This window comes from Oncorhynchus tshawytscha, linkage group LG25, assembly GCF_018296145.1.
Source record: "Oncorhynchus tshawytscha isolate Ot180627B linkage group LG25, Otsh_v2.0, whole genome shotgun sequence".
Lineage (NCBI taxonomy): Eukaryota > Metazoa > Chordata > Actinopteri > Salmoniformes > Salmonidae > Oncorhynchus > Oncorhynchus tshawytscha.
In genome coordinates, this window is record NC_056453.1 from 2,225,138 (window position 1) to 2,246,657 (window position 21,520).

The 21,520-nt window shown below is 43.6% G+C and overlaps 1 protein-coding gene across 5 annotated transcripts in view; it reads left to right on the top strand.

The window, feature by feature from the left end:
• Nucleotides 1–21,520, top strand: part of tdrd1 (tudor domain containing 1) — a 91,120-nt gene that overhangs the window by 38,821 nt on the left and 30,779 nt on the right. For all 5 annotated transcript variants that reach the window (XM_042305962.1, XM_042305963.1, XM_024400130.2 and 2 more), the window contains 3 exons: nucleotides 12,023–12,130; nucleotides 13,003–13,173; nucleotides 13,461–13,724. In XM_042305962.1, coding sequence (XP_042161896.1) covers nucleotides 12,023–12,130; nucleotides 13,003–13,173; nucleotides 13,461–13,724 — 543 coding nt within the window. The remainder of the gene's footprint in view (nucleotides 1–12,022; nucleotides 12,131–13,002; nucleotides 13,174–13,460; nucleotides 13,725–21,520) is intronic.

The following is a 21,520-nucleotide window of genomic DNA, read 5'->3' on the forward strand; positions in this document are numbered from 1 at the left end:
ACTGCCATACTCCTCCCCCAATGGGAAAAGTAGGTAGTGACTGGTGTACAGACATTGTGGAGCCCTTCACATGGTTTAACAGATACATTGACATATGAAGACAAGATTGACCTCTCCCCTCTCTGGGCCTCAAGTGACTAAGCCCAAGCAGAGAAGAGAGAGGAAAATGCAACTGCCAACATTGTTGTCCAAAAGAAAACATCCTAATGACAAATATCTCACATAAGCATTATTATGTAAATAAACCATCTTATTTATCAATGTTACCTAACTAATTCTGATTCTGCTACCACAGATGATGGAGTTTTGGTGGGAAGAATATTTTTGTTATCCATAGGTTCTTTCCCTCAATACTCCATGGCAGTGAAGAGTTTGTTTTGCAAGGAATTTACGACCATCATGAAACTGTGGAGAGAGAGGCGGGAGAATCTGGCACCTCTGATCCTCACCCAAAAGGGCAAGTCATGAGAAGACCAACAAATATGATTTACATCAACAACATAGGAAACATTACAGAACTCATTGTATGACCTCTTATACATCTACAGTTGAAGTCTGATGTTTACATACACTTAGGTTGGAGTCATTAACTCGTTTTTCAACCACTCCACATTTTTTTATTTTTAAACTATAGGCAAGTCGGTTAGGACATCTACTTTGTGCATGACCCAAGTCATTTTTCCCAACAATTGTTTACAGACAGATTATTTCACTTTTAATTCACTGTATAACAATTCCAGTAGGCCAGACGTTTACATACACTAAGTTGACTGTGCCTTTAAACAGCTTGGAAAATTCCAGAAAATGATGTAATGGCTTTAGAAGCTTCTGATAGGCTGACATCATTTGAGTCAATTGGAGGTGTACCTTCAAACTCAGTGCCTCTTTGCTTGATATCATGGGGAAAATCAAAAGAAAGACCTCAGAAAAAAATTGTCGACCTCCACAAGTCTGGTTCATCCTTTGGAGCAATTTCCAAATGCTTGAAGGTACCACGTTCATCTGTACAAATAGTACGAAAGTATAAACACCATGGTACTTCGCAGCCATCATACCGCTCAGGAAGGAGACATGTTTTGTTTTGTAGAGATGAACGTACTTTGGTGCGAAAAGTACAAATCAATACTAGAACAGCAGCAAAGGACCCTGTGATGATGCTGGATGAAACAGGTACAAAAGTATCTATATCCACAGTAAAACGAGTCCTATATCGACATAACCTGAAAGGCCACTTAGCAAGGAAGAAGCCACTGCTCCAAAACCGCCATTAAAAAAAGCCAGATTACGGTTTGCAACTGCACATGGGGACAAAGATTGTACTTTTTGGAGAAATATCTTCTGGTCTGATTAAACAAAAAAATAACTGTTTGGCCATAATGACCATTGTTATGTTTGGAGGAAAAAGGGGGAGGCTTGCAAGCTGAAGAACACCATCCCAACTGTGAAGCACGGGAGTGGCAGTGTCATGTTGTGGGGGTGCTTTGCTGTAGGAGGGACTGGTGCACTTACCTCATGATGGCATCCATTTTGTTAAGAAAATAATGTGGATATATTGAAGCAACATCTCAAGACATCAGTCAGGAAGTTAAGGCTTTGTCGCAAATGGGTCTTCCAACTGGACAATGACCCAAAGCATACTTCCAAAGTTGTGGCAAAATGGCTTAAGGACAACAAAGTCGAGGTATTGGAGTCACCATCACAATGCTCTGACCTTAATCCTATAGAAAATTCGCTGGCAGAACTGAAAAAGTGTGTGTGAGCAAGGAGACCTTCAAACCTGACTCAGTTACACCAGCTCTGTCAGGAGGAATGAGCCTTAATTCAACCAACTTATTTGGGGAGCTTGTGGAAGGCTACCCAAAAAGTTTCACCCAAGTTAAACAATTTAAAGGCAATGCTACCAAATACTAACTCAGTGTAATGTAACTTCTGACCCACTGGGAATGTGATGAAAGAAATTAAAGCTGAAATCAATCATTCTCTCGACTATTATTCTGACATTTCATATTCTTGCAATAGTGGTGATCCTAACTAACCTAAGATAGGGAATTTGTACTAGGATGAAATGTCAGGATTTTTGAAAAATGTTTAAATGTATTTGGCTAAGGTGTATGTGAACTTCTGACTTAAACTGTATATTAGGCCCAGACTTTCGAACTTTGTTTTTCCCTGGTATTGCTACTATATTGTGATCACTACATCTGATAGATTTGGATGTTGCTTTAAAGCAAATTTCTGCAGCATTAGTAAATATTTGATCAATACATGTTCCCATGACTCTCTCTCCTTGGTGAGGATCGAAGGTGCCAGATCAGCTTGGCACATGGCTGACAGATAGCCAGAGAGGGATAGAGTTGGACCGGTTTTATGACTTAACAGCCGGTCATAGATAGTTTGCAGAAATTCTAATGCAAAAGATTGGACATTGGAACATTAATATCTGACGTCTGAATGTTAGTGGTCTGGGCGGATGGAAAGAATAATCCTGTCATATGGTTTATTTATTTGACTCCGTTAAGGATGGTATATCATGGTAACAGTAACTCTGAAAGTGTGCTTGTCCTTTGTAGCATGTTTACATCTAAATGTGGTGTAAAATATGATTAAATATGAGAATACTTTTTTGAAGATCGGTTGTGATTTTAGCCTTCTAAAAGGATAGTTGTTTTAAATATAAACTTGTGCCTAGTCAGTAACCACGCCCAAGTGAGCTCAGAGTTCGTGTCAGCATGACGGAATGCCCCCTTTGGCCAGAGTGCTTAAAGGACTCGCTAACAAAGTTTACATTGGACCAAAACATGCCGGGTTGATGCTGGCATGTAAAGTGGTCGGTAGCTGAACCTGGAATCAACCATTGGGACCAAGCAGACGGACAGTGTATCCTCGACATCATCACGAATGGTTAAAACTACAAGAGCAAAAATACGTGAGGCCGTGATCCACATGTTGAGATGGTTAGAAACTTAGTACTGAAACCAGACAGCGTGGAGCGGTGGCTACACGGCTGAAAATGATAACTCTGAAACTCGCAATTTCTACAGAAGAAGAGAACCTCAGCTAAGAGACCAGAATCATTCACAGTCTGTAGCTGTGCATGTAAAACGTGGTCCTAGAACATTAACTAAAAGACAAGAGGTGGGAAGGAAGAATCCCTCCTTTTGATACAACTGTTGGTTCGTCTGATGCTAACAAACACCCCAAGACCAGAGAAGCTCTACAACTAAGGACATTGTGACCTCTGGTGGACAACAAGAGCCTTACATCAAGCCACAGCCCATAGACGTATCGATTGGTTTCAATAGAGCGACAACAGAGAAAGACCATATCTATAGATATTGCATTTCTAATCCGAATGAGCGGTGGTTAGGATGCTAAGTATTCTGGTAACTGTGAGCGTAGTTTCCAAATGTATGTATGATACGTTGACACTCTCTCCTTTCTATTCCCACTCCCTTTCCATTGTGTAACAAGCTGTCATATCATGTCAGTCCACTAGGAACTTTTATCTCATGTAAGTGTATGGTATTCTGTGTTATTTAGTTAGTTAATAAATAAATGATTTCTGTCAATTTGTGTAGTACTGAATATTCAAAAGGGCTAAGGTTCTTGCGGATCCATGTACTATGCGACGTTCAGAATGAGACTGAGATAATTGACTGTTATTGCTTTCATGAACCTTATTTCTTAAGCTACATGTTAATGTGGGCTATTTTTAGCACTTTTCTGGGATGGTTGCTTGTTTTCATTGCTTTACTGGGAAGCTTAGCAGAAGTAGACATGCTCATGTTATTTGTTAGTGCAAGGTGAGCTACATGCACTGCACTTCCTACTAGGGCACACCGCCTCAGTGCTAACGGAATAACTCTTGTTCATGGGCATATTGTTACTGCGTACAATAGCTGTAGGATCAGCAGAGGCATTGGGTTACTTACGTTGTGTCTACCACCTCCAATGGGATAATGTACATTTGCTGAAGCATTGTCAATTCAGCGACAATGGTAGGGCTTAACTGAGCTGGGCTTGTGTCATTGTCTCAACACAGTCTTATAATGCTGTGAAAGGATCCAGGAACCCAAATGATTTGGGTGGATCCCATCCTTATAAAACTAGCTTTGTTTCCAGAAGAAATCAAAATTGTCAAATGTTACACACAGAGCTGCAATTATCACGTAGCCAGTTATGGAGGATTAAAAGGCTGCTGAAATGTTCAATGCCACGATTTTAAGGAGCACACAGGGCCAGATATGAGAATTTCCTCAATTAATATCCTGTGTAAGTGTACTTGCCTCAGTGAAAAGATTAAATATACTGAACAAAAATATATTCACAAGATTCAACAATTACATTGATTTTACTGCATTACAGTTCATATGAGGAAGTCAGTCAGTTTAATTAAATTCATTAGGCCCTAATCAATGGATTTCACATGACTGGGAATACAGATATGCATCTGTCACAGACGTTAAAAAATGGGCCCCACAATGGGCCTCAGGATCTCATCAGTTTTTTTGTGCATTCAAATTGTCATCGATATAATGCAATTGTGTTCTTTGTCCTTTAGCTTATGCCAGCCCATACTGTAACTGCCATCATGGGGCACTCTGTTGACAACGTTGACATCAGCAAACCGCTTGCCCACACAATGCCATACACGTGGTCTGCGGTTGTGAGGACGGTTGAACGTACTGCCAAATAACCAAAATTGTCATTGGAGGTGACTTATGGTAGAGAAATGAACATTAAATTCTCTGGCAACAGCTGGTCAGCATGCCAATTGCACGCTCCCTCACCTTGAGACATCTTTGGCATGGTGTGACAACTGCTCATTTTTGTGGCCTTCTCTCCCCAGCACAAGGTGCACCCGTGTAATTATCATGCTGTTTAATCAGCTTCTTGCCAAGGTGAATTATCTAGGTGAAGGAGAAATGCTCACTAACAGTTGTACAACAATTTGTGAACAAAATTGTAGAGAAATTCAATTAACATCCCATATCTCTTGTACAGAGGGTAGTAACTCTTTGTCTGTGCTTGTGGGTATGTTGGGCTGTCTGTAGACCAGTGGCGGTCGATGCTGTTTTAAGATGAGGGAGGACGATAATTTTTATGAGCCTTATTTCTATTACAGCATATTGGATGACTAGCATTCACATTCCATTCACCCAGCTCAATGTATCATCAATAGGTTTAGGTTACTCAAATTTTCCCTGTACCCATCATGAGGTTGCTACAACCTAGCCTATGAATGAGTTTACAACGTAGGTGCACAGGTTTGATAGAAATTTGAGTAATCCAAGTGACCAACAGTGTCACATTCAATAACGTCTTGCACACACTTGCCTGCATCTAGCTGATATATGGTGTAATCATTAGTCCAACAGTTGCAAACTAGAGTTTCTATTGGACAAATTAAGGTCTGTTTATCGACGTTTCGTTCCATTTGCTAAACATGAACAGAATTTGCCGAATGAATACACCCCTGATCACATGCAAGCACAGTTCACTTTCATAGCAACCACATACAAACTGCATGCTCACTTTGCTTGTTAATTCCTTCTCACATCTACACACTCAACTTTTCCCTTCGGGTGTGGACTCCAGTGCACAACACATCAGCTGTCTGTGACCAGGTGAAAAAAACTTTCCAAGCCAAACCATCTCAAAACCGCATCTCCATCCCAAACCCCTTGCTTGGAAGTGTACTTTGCCAAATTGCCAAGAACCTTGCCCTCATCCAGGCCGAGGTGGCGAGACACGGTAGTGATGACACCATAGGCCTTGTTGATCTCTGCACCAGACAGGATGCTCTTGCCAGCATACTTGGGGTCCAACATGTACGCTGCGGCGTGTATGGGCTTCAGGCAGAAGTCTTCTCCCTTTTTGATGCATTTCAGAACTGCAGTTTCCTCTGCTTGGCTCAACAGTGAAGTGGGCAGGGCAGTACGGATTTCTTCTCTTACTTCTGAAAGCAGAGTCTGAACATCAGACAGGATGGCATTGTCTCCCTCAATCTGTGCAATGGCCACTGCTATAGGTTTCAGCAGTTTCAGGCTGCTTACCACTCTCCCAAAATAGATCATCCAGGAGGATCCTCTTTATGGGGCTGTCCATATCGGCAGACTGATATGGCTATTTCTTAGAGAGACTCCTTCCCCTCCAGGAGATTGCCAAACTTGACACACCACCCTCCAGGAGATTGACAAACTTGACACACCACCCCCAACAGGTGTTGCTGGGCAGCTTCAATGTGGTGCTCTTATTTGTCTCACTTTGCTTGGCGAGGTAGATTGCTGCTATAACTTGATGACCCTTCACATACCTAACCATTTCCTTGGTTCTCTTGTAGAGTGTATCTATTGTTTTCAGTGCCATGATGTCCTTGAGCAGATTCAATGCATGATCAGCACAGCCAATGGGTGTGATGTGAGGGTAGGACTCCTCCACTTTAGACCAAGCAGCCTTCACGTTCACAACATTGTCTGTCGCCAGTGCAAATACCTTCTGTGGTCCAAGGTCATTGATTTCCTTCAGCTCATCTGCAAGACCGGTGTGTCTGTTATCCCTTGTCTGTGCTCTTGTAGAATACTGGTTGAGGGGTGGAGATGATGTAGTCAATTATTCCTTGCCCACGAACATTTGACCACCCATCAGAGATGATTGCAATAGTCTGCTTTCTCTATGATTTGCTTGACCTTCACTTGAACTGTTGAACTCCACATCTAGCAAATGAGTAGATAAAGCATGTCTGGTTGGAGGGGTGTATGCTGGGTGAAGAACATTCAGAAATCCCTTCCAATACACATTGCCTGTGAGCGTCAGCGGTGAACCAGTTGCATACACAGCTCGAGCAAGAAATTCATCAGAATTTCTCTGACTACGTTCCTCCATTGAGTCAAAAAACTTCTCATTCCAGGAGGACCATGAGCTGTTGCTATCGATAAGGTGTCTGATTCATCATTTTCACCTCAAATGGAAGTAGAGGGACTTTTGTCAGAGGTTGCTTGTTGTGAGTGCCGAGGGAACTTTTGGCACTTGGCCAGATGATTCTGCATCTTTGTTGCATTCTTCACATATGATTTGGCACAGTGTTTGCAAATGTACACAGCTTTTCCTTCTACATTAGCTGCAGTGAACTGTCTCCACATCCGATAGTGCCCGTGGCATTTTCCTGTAAAGATTATAATTATTTTAGTAGAAAACACTTACAGTTAAGCAGTTAGATTAAACAACTCCTTTGTAAGATAAATGTGTTAAAATGAAACATGGAAACAGCTAAACCCCACATGGTAGCAAAAACTAACTAGCAGAAATTGTTAACAAGTTAGAAATGACTTACTCTTTGCTGTAGGCTACTATTTACTAGGTAACAAAAAACCATGTATGTCATATAAAATATAATCTCAGCAAAAAAAGAATAGTCCCTTTTTCAGGACCCTGTCTTTCAAATTTCGTAAAAATCCAAATAACTTCACAGATCTTCATTGTAAAGGGTTTAAACACGGTTTCCCATGCTTGTTCAATGATCAATAAACAATTAATGAACATGCACCTGTGGAACAGTAGTTAAGACACTGACAGTTTACAGACTGTAGGCAATTAAGGTCACAGTTATGAAAACTTAGGACACTAAAGAGGCCTTTCTACTGACTGGAAAAACACCAAGATAGATGAGGACTGCAGATGTGGCCAGGGCAATAAATTGCAATGTCCGTACTACGAGACGCCTAAGACAGTGCTACAGGGAGACGGGACGGACAGCTGATGGTCCTCGCAGTGGCAGACCATGTGTAACAAAAACTGCACAGGATCGGTACATACGAACATCACACCTGCGGGACAGGTACAGGATGGCAACAACAACTGCCAGAGTTAGACCAGGAATGCACAATCCCTCCATCAGTGCGCAGACTGTCCGCAATCGGCTGAAAGAGGCTGGACTGAGGGCTTGTAGGCCTATTGTAAGGCAGGTCCTCACCAGACATCACCGGCAACAACGTTGCCTATGGACACAAACCCATCGTCGCTGGACCAGACAGGACTGGCAAAAAGTGCTATTCACTAACGAGTCGTGGTTTTATGTGATGGTCAGATTCGCATTTATGGTCAGATTCGCATTTATCGTCGAAGGAATGAGCGTTACACTGAGGCCTCTACTATGGAGCGGGATCGATTTTGAGTTGGAGGGTCCGTCATGGTCAGGGGCAGTGTTTCACAGCATCATCGGGCTGAGCTTGTTGTCATTGCAGGCAATCTCAAAGCTGTGCGTTACAGGGAAGACATCCTCTTCCCTCATGTGGTACCCTTCCTGCAGGGTCATCCTGACATGACCCTCCAGCTTGACAATGCCACCAGCCACGCTGTTCGTTCTGTGCATGATTTCCTGCAAGACCGGAATCTCAGTGTTCTGCCATGGCCAGCGAAGAGCCCGGATCTCACGTCTGGGACCTGCTGGATTGGAGGGCGAGGGCTAGGGCCATCCCCCCCGGAAATGTCTGGGAACTAGCAGGTGCCTTGGTGGAAGAGTGGGGTAACATCTCACAGCAAGAACTGGCAAATCTGGTGCAGTCCATGAGGATGAGATGCACTGCAGTGCTTAGTGTCTGGTGTGGCCACCAGCTGCGTTGACTGACTTTTGATTTTGACCCCCCTTTGTTCAGGGACACATTATTCTGTTAGTCACATGTCTGTGTGAACTTGTTCAGTTTGTCTCAGTTGTTGAATCTTATGTTCATACAAATATTTACACGTGTTAAGTTTGCTGAAATTAACGCAGTTGACAGTGAGAGGACGTTTATTTACCCACCCAGTATTGTAATCAAAACTTACCAGAAAGCATGTAGTCCTTGGCTCAGACAGTGTAGTAGTGTGGGCTCAATAGCATCTCATTAGTGTGCAAAATCTTGGGAATCAGCTGTACATGTGATGGAAGAATGCACTGTGCATGCAGAGTGTTGCAATTCCATTGAATAGGGGATTGTTTTAACCAAATAATGCCACAAGACCTAGAATTGCAATGTGTATCCCTCAAAAAAAGGTTCGCTGTTAGAACTTTAAAAAAATTATAATTTAAGTAAAATTCCACAAATTCCAGGGCTTAACTTCCCATAGAAAATTTCTGTAAAATTTCCAACCCTTTGCAACTAGTGATGCACCGATATGACATTTTTTGCCGATAACAATATCTGATATTTTCCTTACCAAAAAAAACTATACAGATATTTAACATTTTTGCTGCTGTTTTAAGCATTCTAGTACAGTTAACTATTTAATACACACACATGGATGCAGCGGTCTAAGGCACTGCATCTCCAATGCATCACTATAGTCCCTGGTTCGAATCTAGGCTGTATCACATCCGGCCGTGATTGGGAGTCCCATAGGGCGGTACACAATTGGCCCTGTGTCGTCCGGGTTTGACCGGGGTAGCCGTCATTGTAAATAAGAACTTGTTCTTAACTGACTTGTCTAGTTAAGTAAAGGTTAAACACACCGCACAGACCAGAGTTATTTTATTTTTTACTTATGTCCCCATTACCAGTAAAACATAATCAAAACCTATTTATTTCACTCACTTGCGGTGCTGTTTCGTTGTTTGTTTGTTCAGTCGTTTCATTCTCAACCAGGATTTCTATAAAACACTGTTTGGGTCTTTGCCTGTCAAAATATACAATATAAGCTTGTTGACCAATTAGGACCTGAATATGACTGCATGTCACATAATTTAACACATTCATACATGTTTTATGTAGTTACTACACATAGAATAATCAATCACTCGTATTTCATGTCACAACGATTCATCAATACATATGCTATGATGCTGGTAAAGTTGTCTCGCGCACCTACAGTGCTGGTCAAAGTTAGCTAGTTTATGGATGCAAACAATGTTTTTCCCCAAAAACGTAGCAAAACATCTAGGTGTCATCTCAAATAACCCTAATTTATAAGACAGTTCTTATTTGATTAATGGTGGTCGGACCCATCTGTAAAGCTAGCCACAGTATTGAACTTTGCGGTTAGCCTTCAAAATAAAAGTTTGCGTAATTCTACTATTTGTATTCATTTGCATCACTGTCAATGGCAATTTTATTTTGAAGGCAACCCGTAAATTCCACTAATCAAATCAAATCAAATTTATTTATATAGCCCTTCGTACATCAGCTGATATCTCAAAGTGCTGTACAGAAACCCAGCCTAAAACCCCAAACAGCAAGCAATGCAGGTGTAGAAGCACGGTGGCTAGGAAAAACTCCCTAGAAAGGCCAAAACCTAGGAAGAAACCTAGAGAGGAACCAGGCTATGTGGGGTGGCCAGTCCTCTTCTGGCTGTGCCGGGTGGAGATTATAACAGAACATGGCCAAGATGTTCAAATGTTCATAAATGACCAGCATGGTCGAATAATAATAAGGCAGAACAGTTGAAACTGGAGCAGCAGCACAGTCAGGTGGAAGTTGAAACTGGAGCAGCAGCATGGCCAGGTGGACTGGGGACAGCAAGGAGTCATCATGTCAGGTAGTCCTGGGGCATGGTCCTAGGGCTCAGGTCAGTTGAAACTAGAACAGCAGCATGGCCAGGTGGACTGGGGACAGCAAGGAGTCATGTCAGGTAGTCCTGGGTCATGGTCCTAGGGCTCAGGTCCTCCGAGAGAGAGAAAGAAAGAGAGAAGGAGAGAATTAGAGAACGCACACTTAGATTCACACAGGACACCGAATAGGACAGGAGAAGTACTCCAGATATAACAAACTGACCCCAGCCCCCCGACACAAACTACTGCAGCATAAATACATAAATACACATAAATAATGTGCCTAATCCTTATTGTGCCTTGATTCACATAGCCAGATGAAGCTAGCTGGCTACTTGTAACGTTAGCTTTGGGCAACAGGGTTAAGTAGCTGGCTAGCTATTTATTTTCATGAACTGAAGTTCAATTTCAATAGGTGAACAACAAGTGGCAACCTTGCTAATACTTACTCGCAAGGATTCCTAAATCATTGCTAAGAATAATGAAAATGACCTCAGTTTCTACTGGTCATTGTTTTCAGGCGGGTTGTATTGGTGTTAGTTAGGTACCAAGCTGAAGCTAGCTACCCCAGAAGTTGCGGTCGAAACAAATGATGCTTTATTACAAACGCGGTATTGTAAACAGGTCGTTCGTGGCCGGGGTTTGCTTGTTTGCAGACTTTTTTGTACAGCTTTGACAGTGCTACTGTATCTTTTTTGACACGCGAAGAAACGGGATTCCATAGTATGTATGTCGTGAAGCTAATAGCAGTGACACTATTGCTGTGTGACTCCGGTAGGGCAACATCTGAAAAATAGCGCACTTGGTAGTGTGTAACGGTGCTCGACCAGTCGGCGAAAGCCAACATCATTCACGACAGAGAACGGTTGATTGTCAAGGGCAATGAATTCCATTATCTTGGCTTTAATGGATTTCGCCTTTGAGTTGTCTCGCTGAAATTGTCTTGTTCTTACAAATGACTGGTTAGTTTAGCTAGTTTTTCCTAGCCACCGTGCTTCTACACCTGCATTGCTTGCTGTTTGGGGTTTTAGGCTGGGTTTCTGTACAGCACTTTGAAATATCAGCTGATGTACGAAGGGCTATATAAATAAATTTGATTTGATTTGACTGCTCTACTTGTTGACTGCTCGATCCACACAGCAGACATTGTGGTTTAGGTTCGGGAATGCTGTGTTGCACCTGTAGCGCAAAATTTTACGTGGCGTCATGTACCTACGTCATATAGGTATGCACGGGAGCGCTGACATCGGTATTTAAAATCGACCATTAAACTAGACATCGGGCCGATACTGATTTTTGGCATTTTTAGCTATTATCGTCCGATTCCGATATGTTACCCGATATGTTCACCGTTCATGCATCCCTGTTTGCAACCCTAGGAGGTACTGATAAAAAAGTTTTAAATCTTTGCTTTAATGTGCCCTAGTGAATTGAATGTAACCCTGTGGAGGTGATTCAGTCTCTTGCATCATGAGTGCTGAGTGTTGTATGTCTGTACAGGTGTGATCCAGGAGCTGCATCTGAAACTGAGAGACCACTGCTCTCAGACCCCAGCCAGCCAAAACTTCAGACCTGCCCCTGGCACAGTGTGCTGCTCCCTATTCTATGGTAAGGACTCTCTCTAATTCTGTGTCAGGCTAGAGTACTCACATTCACTCAGGGTACATACACGGTCAGATAAAGGACACATGATGAGCTCTCTCCTTTGATCTTAATCTTGACCTGGTTGAGGAAATTTGTGGAGCATTGGCATCGCGGTTGGTAGTGATCTTGTGGTCGCATATTTCTGCATAACAAATGGGGAGTGTTCCACACTTCACACACCAGTCAGAGTTCTACCTAAACTACATCTTTAATAATAATGTTACGAATAACTATGAGTGGTGGTTGGAATCAGGCGCAGAGAGCAGGGTTCTGTCGCCGAGCCCCGCCCGAACAGGAAGAGGCACCCTCTTCAGCGAGGTTCGTGACAAATAAGAGCGTTGCAATAGCCTTTTTGACTTTCAATGATGCACTATCTCTAATGAACCATTGAAAGTACCAACAGAAAAGTACAAATATCTTTTATAGCCAAGATATACCCCTTTCAACTTACATGACGAACCACAGATCTTAGGAACAGTTCACAAAGGTTAATATTGGTATGAAAGATATCTAAAACATAGCAGACATTTACTGCTGTTTCAACAGTTTTCATTGTAAAGACCAATGTCTGGCCCTCCTACTCCAAACTGGAGCTGTCTCTCCCTGGTATGGCATAGAACAGAACCATTAGTTCATGTTTTCTGGAATGCTCTTTTGATTTTATCACCCAAAGACATTGTAAATCTCCTCCTGTCAGTGTTATCTCATAGAGGCCAATCCTCAGTAGAACACACACACACACAATAGTTAACAGAATGTTCTGTCGAATAAAACAAGCATTATAATGCAATCTTGCAATTTTCTATGACAATCTCGCTCCGTGTGTACCTTCCCAGAGGACAACCAGTGGTACAGGGCCAAAGTGCTGGCCTACTCATCTGAAGAGAAGGTGTGTGTAGGCTACATTGACTTTGGCAACTCAGAGGAGGTGGAGCTGAGTCGCCTGTGTTCCATCAGCTCTGAACTCCTAGCCCTGCCAATGCAGGCCATCCCTTGTGCCCTGGCAGGTATGACCTATTACATGTTCAATTCAATGTATTGATTCATCTGTAATTTCTGCTTTTCTGGCGCTATCTATTCATGTGTCATTCCATTTGTCCAAGGTGTCAATAACAACCTTATAGCAATAAAGAAATGTATTGCCATTTCATGCCTTTTTGATTCCTTAAAAAGGAAGTGCATTAAATTGTGTTTTAGGGATAGTGGTGGTGTTAACCTGATCACTTACAAACTCATCACATTAAAATAAAAATGATTGCCTGTTACACACACAATCCCACCCCTCCCCCTATAGGAGTGCGTCCCACAGCAGAGGTCTGGTCAGAGGAGACTGTGCTGATGCTCAGGCGGATGGTGTGCAACCGATTCCTGCGGGTAGAGATCCTGGGCGAGCGGGAGGGTATGGCGCTGGTGACCATGATCGACGAGGCCAGCGACCCCCAGGGCAATGTGGCTGAGATGCTGGTCGCCACAGGTTATGCCTTGCCTTCCAACCATCAGGATGAAGAGCCCACCACGAAGGGGCAGGCGGAAGGAGCCTGGACAGAATCAGCTCATGGTAACTAGAAGTCAGACCTGGCAACCTGTACGGCAGTGTTTCTGCTGTACTCATTTAGCATTAAAGTCATCAATATGGTGCTAACTAGTAACAAGATCATGTTAAGAGTTTATGATCTAGCAGCTAATGATTAACTCAGTGGGGTAAATGCATGGGCAACCTCATGCTTGATCCTTCTTTATTTAGCAACAATATATTTCACCCTCTTCATTCAGTAAATTGAAATTCAATCATGAAGTCACATGTACAATTATCAACTTCGATCTCATTTATTTAGTGAGGAGAAAGAGACATTTGCGCCAGGGTACACACACCCAATGGTGAATTTGATATTTATTTAGTTAGTCTTCCTGAGTTCCACATGAAACATGACATAATACAGAATATTAATAGACTAGAACAGCTCAAGGACAGAACTACATCAATTTAAAATAGGCACACGTAGCCTCCTTATTAAAACATACACACAATGTAAATAGGTCAAATAGGGGAGAGGTGTTGCTATATCTGTTTTTTGAAACCAGGTTTGCTGTTTATTTGAGCAAAATGAAATGGAAGGAAGTTCCAAACAATAAGGGCTCTATATAATACTGTATGCTTTCAGGATTTGAATTTGTTCAGGATTTGTGGACTATGAAAAGACCCCTGGTGGCATGTCTGGTGGGATAAGTGTGTGTGTGTCAGAGCTGTGTGTAAGTTGACTGCACAATTTGGGATTTTCAACACATTAATGTTTCTTATAGAAAGAAGTGATGCAGTCAGTCTTTCTTCAACTCTTAGCCAAGAGAGACTGGCATGCATAGTACTTATATTAGCCCTCTGATTACAATGAAGAGCAAGACATGCCGCTCTGTTCTGGGCCAGCTGCAGCTTAACTAGGGCTTTACTTGCAGCACTGGACCACATGACTAGACAATCTAAATGAGACAAAACTAAAGCCTGTACGACTTGCTTTTTGGAGTGTGGTGTCGAAAAAGCAAAGCATCTTTATTACGGACCGACCTCCACATCTTTAGAACCATTGAATCGATTTGTTTTGACCATGAGTTTACAATCTAAGGTAACACCCAAGTAATTTAGTCTCCTCAACTTGTTCAACAGCCACAACATTCGTTACTAGATTCAACTGAGGTCTAGAATTTAGGAAATGTTTTGTAGTGGCCCATTGGGCACACCATGTAAATTCAACATGGACAATTGGGTAATATTTGGTTGATCAATAAGATTGAATTTCCAATGTGTCATCACTATGCTTTCAACCATCTAAAAGCACAACCAAATCCCAATGGAAAAACCATGTCTGGTTTAGTCGTCACCTAAATGTGTTATCACTCATTCAACTATTTAAATGCTTAACAAAGTCAAAATTGTGAAACAGAGGCTAACTCCGCCATGGCTCGTTGGTCAAAGCCTACGGGGAAATGTTTTTTTTTTGATCATTGCTGAAAATAATGACTATGGTAAACACAGGCCTCTCATACAGTGCATTTGGAAAGTATTCAGGCCCCTTGACATTTTCCACATTTTGTTAAGTTCCAGCCTTATTCTAAATTGTATTAAATTGTTTGTTTTAAATCGACACACAATACCCCATAATGACAAAGCAAAAAACTGATTTTAAGAGATGTTAGCAAATGTATAAAAAAATAACTGAAATATCACATTTCAAATAAAATTGTATTTGTCACTAGGGCCGAATACAACAGGTGAAATCCTTACTTTTACAAGCCCATAACCAAGAATGCAGTTCAAGAAATAGAGTTAAGAAAATATTTACAAAATAAACTAAGTATAAAATAAAAAGTAACACACAATAAAATAACAATAACGGGGCTATATACAGGGGTTACCGTTAGTCAATGTGTGGGGGTACAGGTTAGTTGAGGTAATTTGTACATGTAGGTAGGAGTAAAGTGACTATGCATAGATAATAAACAGCAAGTAGCAGCAGTGTAAAAACAAGGGGGGGGTGGGGTGGTCAATGTAAATAGTCCTGGTGGCCATTTGATTAATAGTTCAGCAGTCTTAAGGCTTGGGGGTAGAAGCTGTTAAGGAGCATTTTGGTCCTAGACTTGATGCTCCGGTACCGCTTGCCGTGCGGTAAGAGAGGACAGTCTATGACTTGGGTGACTGGAGTCTTTGACAATTTTTTTGGGACCTTCCTCTGACACTGCCTAGTATATAGGTCCTGGAAGGCAGGAAGCTTTTCCGCAGTGATGGACTGGGTCATACGCACTGCCCTCTGTAGAGCCTTACGGTCAGATACCGAGCAGTTGCCATACCAGACGGTGATGCAACCAGTCAAGATGCTCTTGAGTGTGCAGCTGTAGAACTTGTTGAGGATCTGGGGTCCCCATGAAGGGGAAAATATTGTTGTGCCCTCTTCACAACTGTCTTAGTGTGTTTTGACCATGATAGTTTGTTGGTGACGTGGATCCCAAGGAACTTGAAACTCTCGACCCGCTCCTCTTCAGCCCCGTCGATGTTAATGGGGGGCCTTTTCGGCTCTCCTTTTCCTATAGTTCATGATCAGCTCCTTTGTCTTGCTCACATTGAGGGGAAGATTGTTGTCCTTGCACCACACTGCCAGGTCTCTGACCTCCTCCCTAAAGGCCGTCTCATTGTTGTCGGTGATCAGTCCTACCACTGTTGTGTCGTCAGCAAACTTAATGATGGTGTTTGAGTTGTGTATGGCCACGCAGTCATGGGTGAACAGTGAGTACAGGAGGAGACTAAGCACGCACCCCTGAGGGGCCCCAGTGTTGAGTATCAGCATAGCAGATGTGTTGTTGCCTACCCTTACCACCTGGGGGTGGCCCGTCAGGAAGTCAAGGATGCACTTATTGATGAAGCCGGTGACTGAGGTGGTATACTCCTCAATGCCATTGGATGAATCCCGGGACATATTCCAATCTGCTAGCAAAACAGTCCTGTAGCATCCGCGTCATCTGATTACTTCCGTATTGAGCGATTCACTCTTAACTCATGCATTAGTTTTTGCTTGTAACCAGGAATCAGGAGGATAGATTTATGGTCAGATTAGCCAAATGGAGGGATAGCTTTGTATATGTGTGTGTGTGGAGTACAGGTGATCTAGAGTTTTTATTTATTAATATTTTCTCTCTCTGGTTGCAGATGTGACATGTTTCTAGAAATGAGGTAAAACAGATTTAAGTTTCCCTGCATTAAAGTCCCCGGCCACTAGGAGTGCAGCTTCTGGATGAGCATATTCTTGTTTGCGTATGGCCTTATACAGCTCATTGAGTGCGGTCTTATTGTCAGCATAGATGAGAACTTTCTTGGTAGATAGTGTGGTCTACAGCTTATCATGAGTTAATCTACCTCATATTAAATACATCTTTAATATTAGACATCATGCTCCAGCTGTTGACACAAGCCACACCCCTTGTCTTTACAAGATGGCGTAGCAGTCGGACGTCGTGTCGTGTCCCTTGTATATATCGTATATATCGTTTTTTTAAAACATATTTTTCTTCGCATATCTTTTAAAACATTTTGCTAAACCTCAACTTCTAAATACTCTCCTGCAACCCGCCTCACCCAATGTAGCTATTTTTCTCTAAAAGTACTTATATTTACTTCGGATCCCCTCAACTGAAGCTAGCCAGCTAACTACCAGGTATCAGTCAACAAACCATTGCTACCGGTCTTCAGCTAACCGGTCATCAGCTAACCGGTCATCAGCTAACCTTTAGCTCGGAAAGCTCTCGCCAGTTCGAACAACGCGACACTAACCAGAGCATAACGGACCTATATATATTTTTTTATCCCCGGATTCCCACCGTAAACGGAACATTTTCAGCTGGATCTTCACAACTAGCTAACCGCAACCCCGGATGATTACTCCTGGCTAGCGTTTCCACCCACTTAGCTTGAAGCTAGCCCGGCCAGAGCTCCTGTGCTACCACCGAAGCATACTCCTGGGCTACAATATCCGGACCCACGACCGGTCTATCAATGTCACCGCATGAAGAGGCATAAACAGACTCACCCCATCATGACGCCCACCCAAAGGCTAACTTTCTAGCCCTTGCTATCTCTTTGCTTGCTAATTCGGCCTGCTAACTGCTAGCTTGTTTAGCCCCGGTCCGCTAACTGTTAGCTTGTTAGCACAGGCCTGCTAACCGTCTGAATCGCCGCGTCCCAAACACTCACTGGACCCATATTTACTTTCAATCTCTTTTCGATTTTTAATTTGTTTATACCTTCCGGTAACCTGCCTCACCCAATGTGATACGGAATCGCTATTATTTTTAATTTTTAGAACACACTCAAGAACCTCCAGAAGCTAACCAGCTAACTAGCTACAAGCTATTTAGTCATTGTTAGCCACTGCTAGCGGCTTTTACCTTACCTGGATAATACTCGCCAGTCCAGCTTCCCTGCCCCATTCACCGCTGCCCCCTGGACGCTGATCACTTGGCTACATAGCTGATGCATGCTGGACTGTCCATTAATCACGGTACTCCATTCTGCTTGTTTATGTTTTATCTGTCGGCCCCAGCTGCACTCAGGCTCTGTATGTAGTTAATCCGACCCCTCCCTGCCTAGTCATCGCCATTTTACCTGCTGTTGTTGTGCTAGCTGATTAGCTGTTGTTGTCTCACCTACTGTTTTAGCTACTGTTTTAGCTAGCTCTCCCAATTCAACACCTGTGATTACTGTATGCCTTGCTGTATGTCTCTCTCAAATGTCAATATGCCTTGTATACTGTTGTTCAGGTTAGTTATCATTGTTTTAGTTTACTATGGAGCCCCTAGTTCCACTCTTCATACCCCTGATACCTCCTTTGTCCCACCTCCCACACATGCGGTTACCTCACCCATTACAACCAGCATGTCCAGAGATACAACCTCTCTCATCATCACCCAGTGCCTGGGCTTACCTCCGCTGTACCCGCACCCCACCATACCCCTGTCTGCGCATTATGCCCTGAATATATTTTACCATGCCCAGAAATCTGCTCCTTTTATTCTCTGTCCCCAACGCTCTAGGCGACCAGTTTTGATAGCCTTTAGCCGCACCCTCATTCTACTACTCCTCTGTTCCGCGGGTGATGTGGAGGTAAACCCAGGCCCTGCATGTCCCCAGGCACCCTCATTTGTTGACTTCTGTGATCGAAAAAGCCTTGGTTTCATGCATGTCAACATCAGAAGCCTCCTCCTTAAGTTTGTTTTACTCACTGCTTTAGCACACTCTGCTAACCCTGATGTCCTTGCCGTGTCTGAATCCTGGCTCAGGAAGGCCACCAAAAATTCTGAGATTTCCATACCCAACTATAACATTTTCCGTCAAGATAGAACTGCCAAAGGGGGAGGAGTTGCAGTTTACTGCAGAGAGAGCCTGCAAAGTAATGTCATACTTTCCAGGTCCATACCCAAACAGTTTGAAATACTAATTTTGAAAATTACTCTCTCCAGAAATAAGTCTCTCACTGTTGCCGCCTGCTACCGACCCCCCTCAGCTCCCAGCTGTGCCCTGGACACCATTTGTGAATTGATCGCCCCCCATCTAGCTTCAGAGTTTGTTCTGTTAGGTGACCTAAACTGGGATATGCTTAACACCTCGGCAGTCCTACAATCTAAGCTAGATGCCCTCAATCTCACACAAATCATCAAGGAACCCACCAGGTACAACCTTAAATCTGTAAACAAGGGCACCCTCATAGACGTCATCCTGACCAACTGGCCCTCCAAATACACCTCTGCTGTCTTCAACCAGGATCTCAGCGATCATTGCCTGTATCCGCTACGGAGCCGCAGTCAAACGACCACCCCTCATCACTGTCAAACGCTCCCTAAAACACTTCTGTGAGCAGGCCTTTCTAATCGACCTGGCCCGGGTATCCTGGAAGGACATTGACCTCATCCCGTCAGTTGAGGATGCCTGGTCATTCTTTAAAAGTAACTTCCTCACCATTTTAGATAAGCATACTCCGTTCAAAAAATGCAGAACTAAGAACAGATACAGCCCTTGTTTCACTCCAGACCTGACTGCCCTTGACCAGCTCAAAAATATCCTGTGGCGGACTGCAATAGCATCGAATAGTCCCCGCGATATGCAACTGTTCAGGGAAGTCAGGAACCAATACACGCAGTCAGTCAGGAAAACTAAGGCCAGCTTCTTCAGGCAGAAGTTTGCATCCTGTAGCTCCAACTCCAAAAAGTTCTGGGACACTGTTAAGTCCATGGAGAACAAGAGCACCTCCTCCCAGCTGCCCACTGCACTGAGGCTAGGTAACACGGTCACCACCGATAAATCCATGATTATCGAAAACTTCAACAAGCATTTCTCAACAGCTGGCGATGCCTTCCGCCTGGCTACTCCAACCTCAGCCAACAGCTCCGCCCCCCCCGCAGCTACTCGCCCAAGCCTCTCCAGGGTCTCCTTTACCCAAATCCAGATAGCAGATGTTCTGAAAGAGCTGCAAAACCTGGACCCGTACAAATCAGCTGGGCTTGACAATCTGGACCCTCTATTTCTGAAACTATCCGCCGCCATTGTTGCAACCCCTACCACCAGCCTGTTCAACCTCTCTTTCATATCGTCTGAGATCCCCAAGGATTGGAAAGCTGCCGCAAGTCATCCCCCTCTTCAAAGGGGGAGACACCCTGGACCCAAACTGTTACAGACCTAAATCCATCCTGCCCTGCCTATCTAAGGTCTTCGAAAGCCAAGTCAACAAACAGGTCACTGACCATCTCGAATCCCACCGTACCTTCTCCGCTGTGCAATCTGGTTTCCGAGCCGGTCACGGGTGCACCTCAGCCACGCTCAAGGTACTAAACGATATCATAACCGCCATCGATAAAAGACAGTACTGTTCAGCCGTCTTCATCGACATTGCCAAGGCGTTCGACTCTGTCAATCACCATATTCTTATCGGCAGACTCAGTAGCCTCGGTTTTTCGGATGACTGCCTTGCCTGGTTCACCAATTACTTTGCAGACAGAGTTCAGTGTGTCAAATCGGAGGGCATGCTGTCCGGTCCTCTGGCAGTCTCTATGGGGGTGCCACAGGGTTCAATCCTCGGGCGACTCTTTTCTCTGTATATATCAATGATGTTGCTCTTGCTGCGGGCGATTCCCTGATCCACCTCTACGCAGACGACACCATTCTATATACTTCCGGCCCGTCCTTGGATACTGTGCTATCTAACCTCCAAACGAGCTTCAATGCCATACAACACTCCTTCCGTGGCCTCCAACTGCTCTTAAACGCTAGTAAAACCAAATGCATGCTTTTCAACCGTTCGCTGCCTGCACCCGCACGCCTGACCAGCATCACCACCCTGGATGGTTCCGACCTTGAATATGTGGACATCTATAAGTACCTAGGTGTCTGGCTAGACTGTAAACTCTCCTTCCAGACTCATATCAAACATCTCCAATCGAAAATCAAATCAAGAATCTGCTTTCTATTTCACATCAAAGCCTCCTTCACTCACGCCGCCAAACTTACCCTAGTAAAACTGACTATCCTACCGATCCTCGACTTCGGCGATGTCATCTACAAAATTGCTTCCAACACTCTACTCAGCAAACTGGATGCAGTTTATCACAGTGCCATCCGTTTTGTCACTAAAGCACCTTATACCACCCACCACTGCGACTTGTATGCTCTAGTCGGCTGGCCCTCGCTACATATTCGTCGCCAGACCCACTGGCTCCAGGTTATCTACAAGTCCATGCTAGGTAAAGCTCCGCCTTAGCTCAGTTCACTGGTCACGATGGCAACACCCATCCGTAGCACGCGCTCCAGCAGGTGTATCTCAC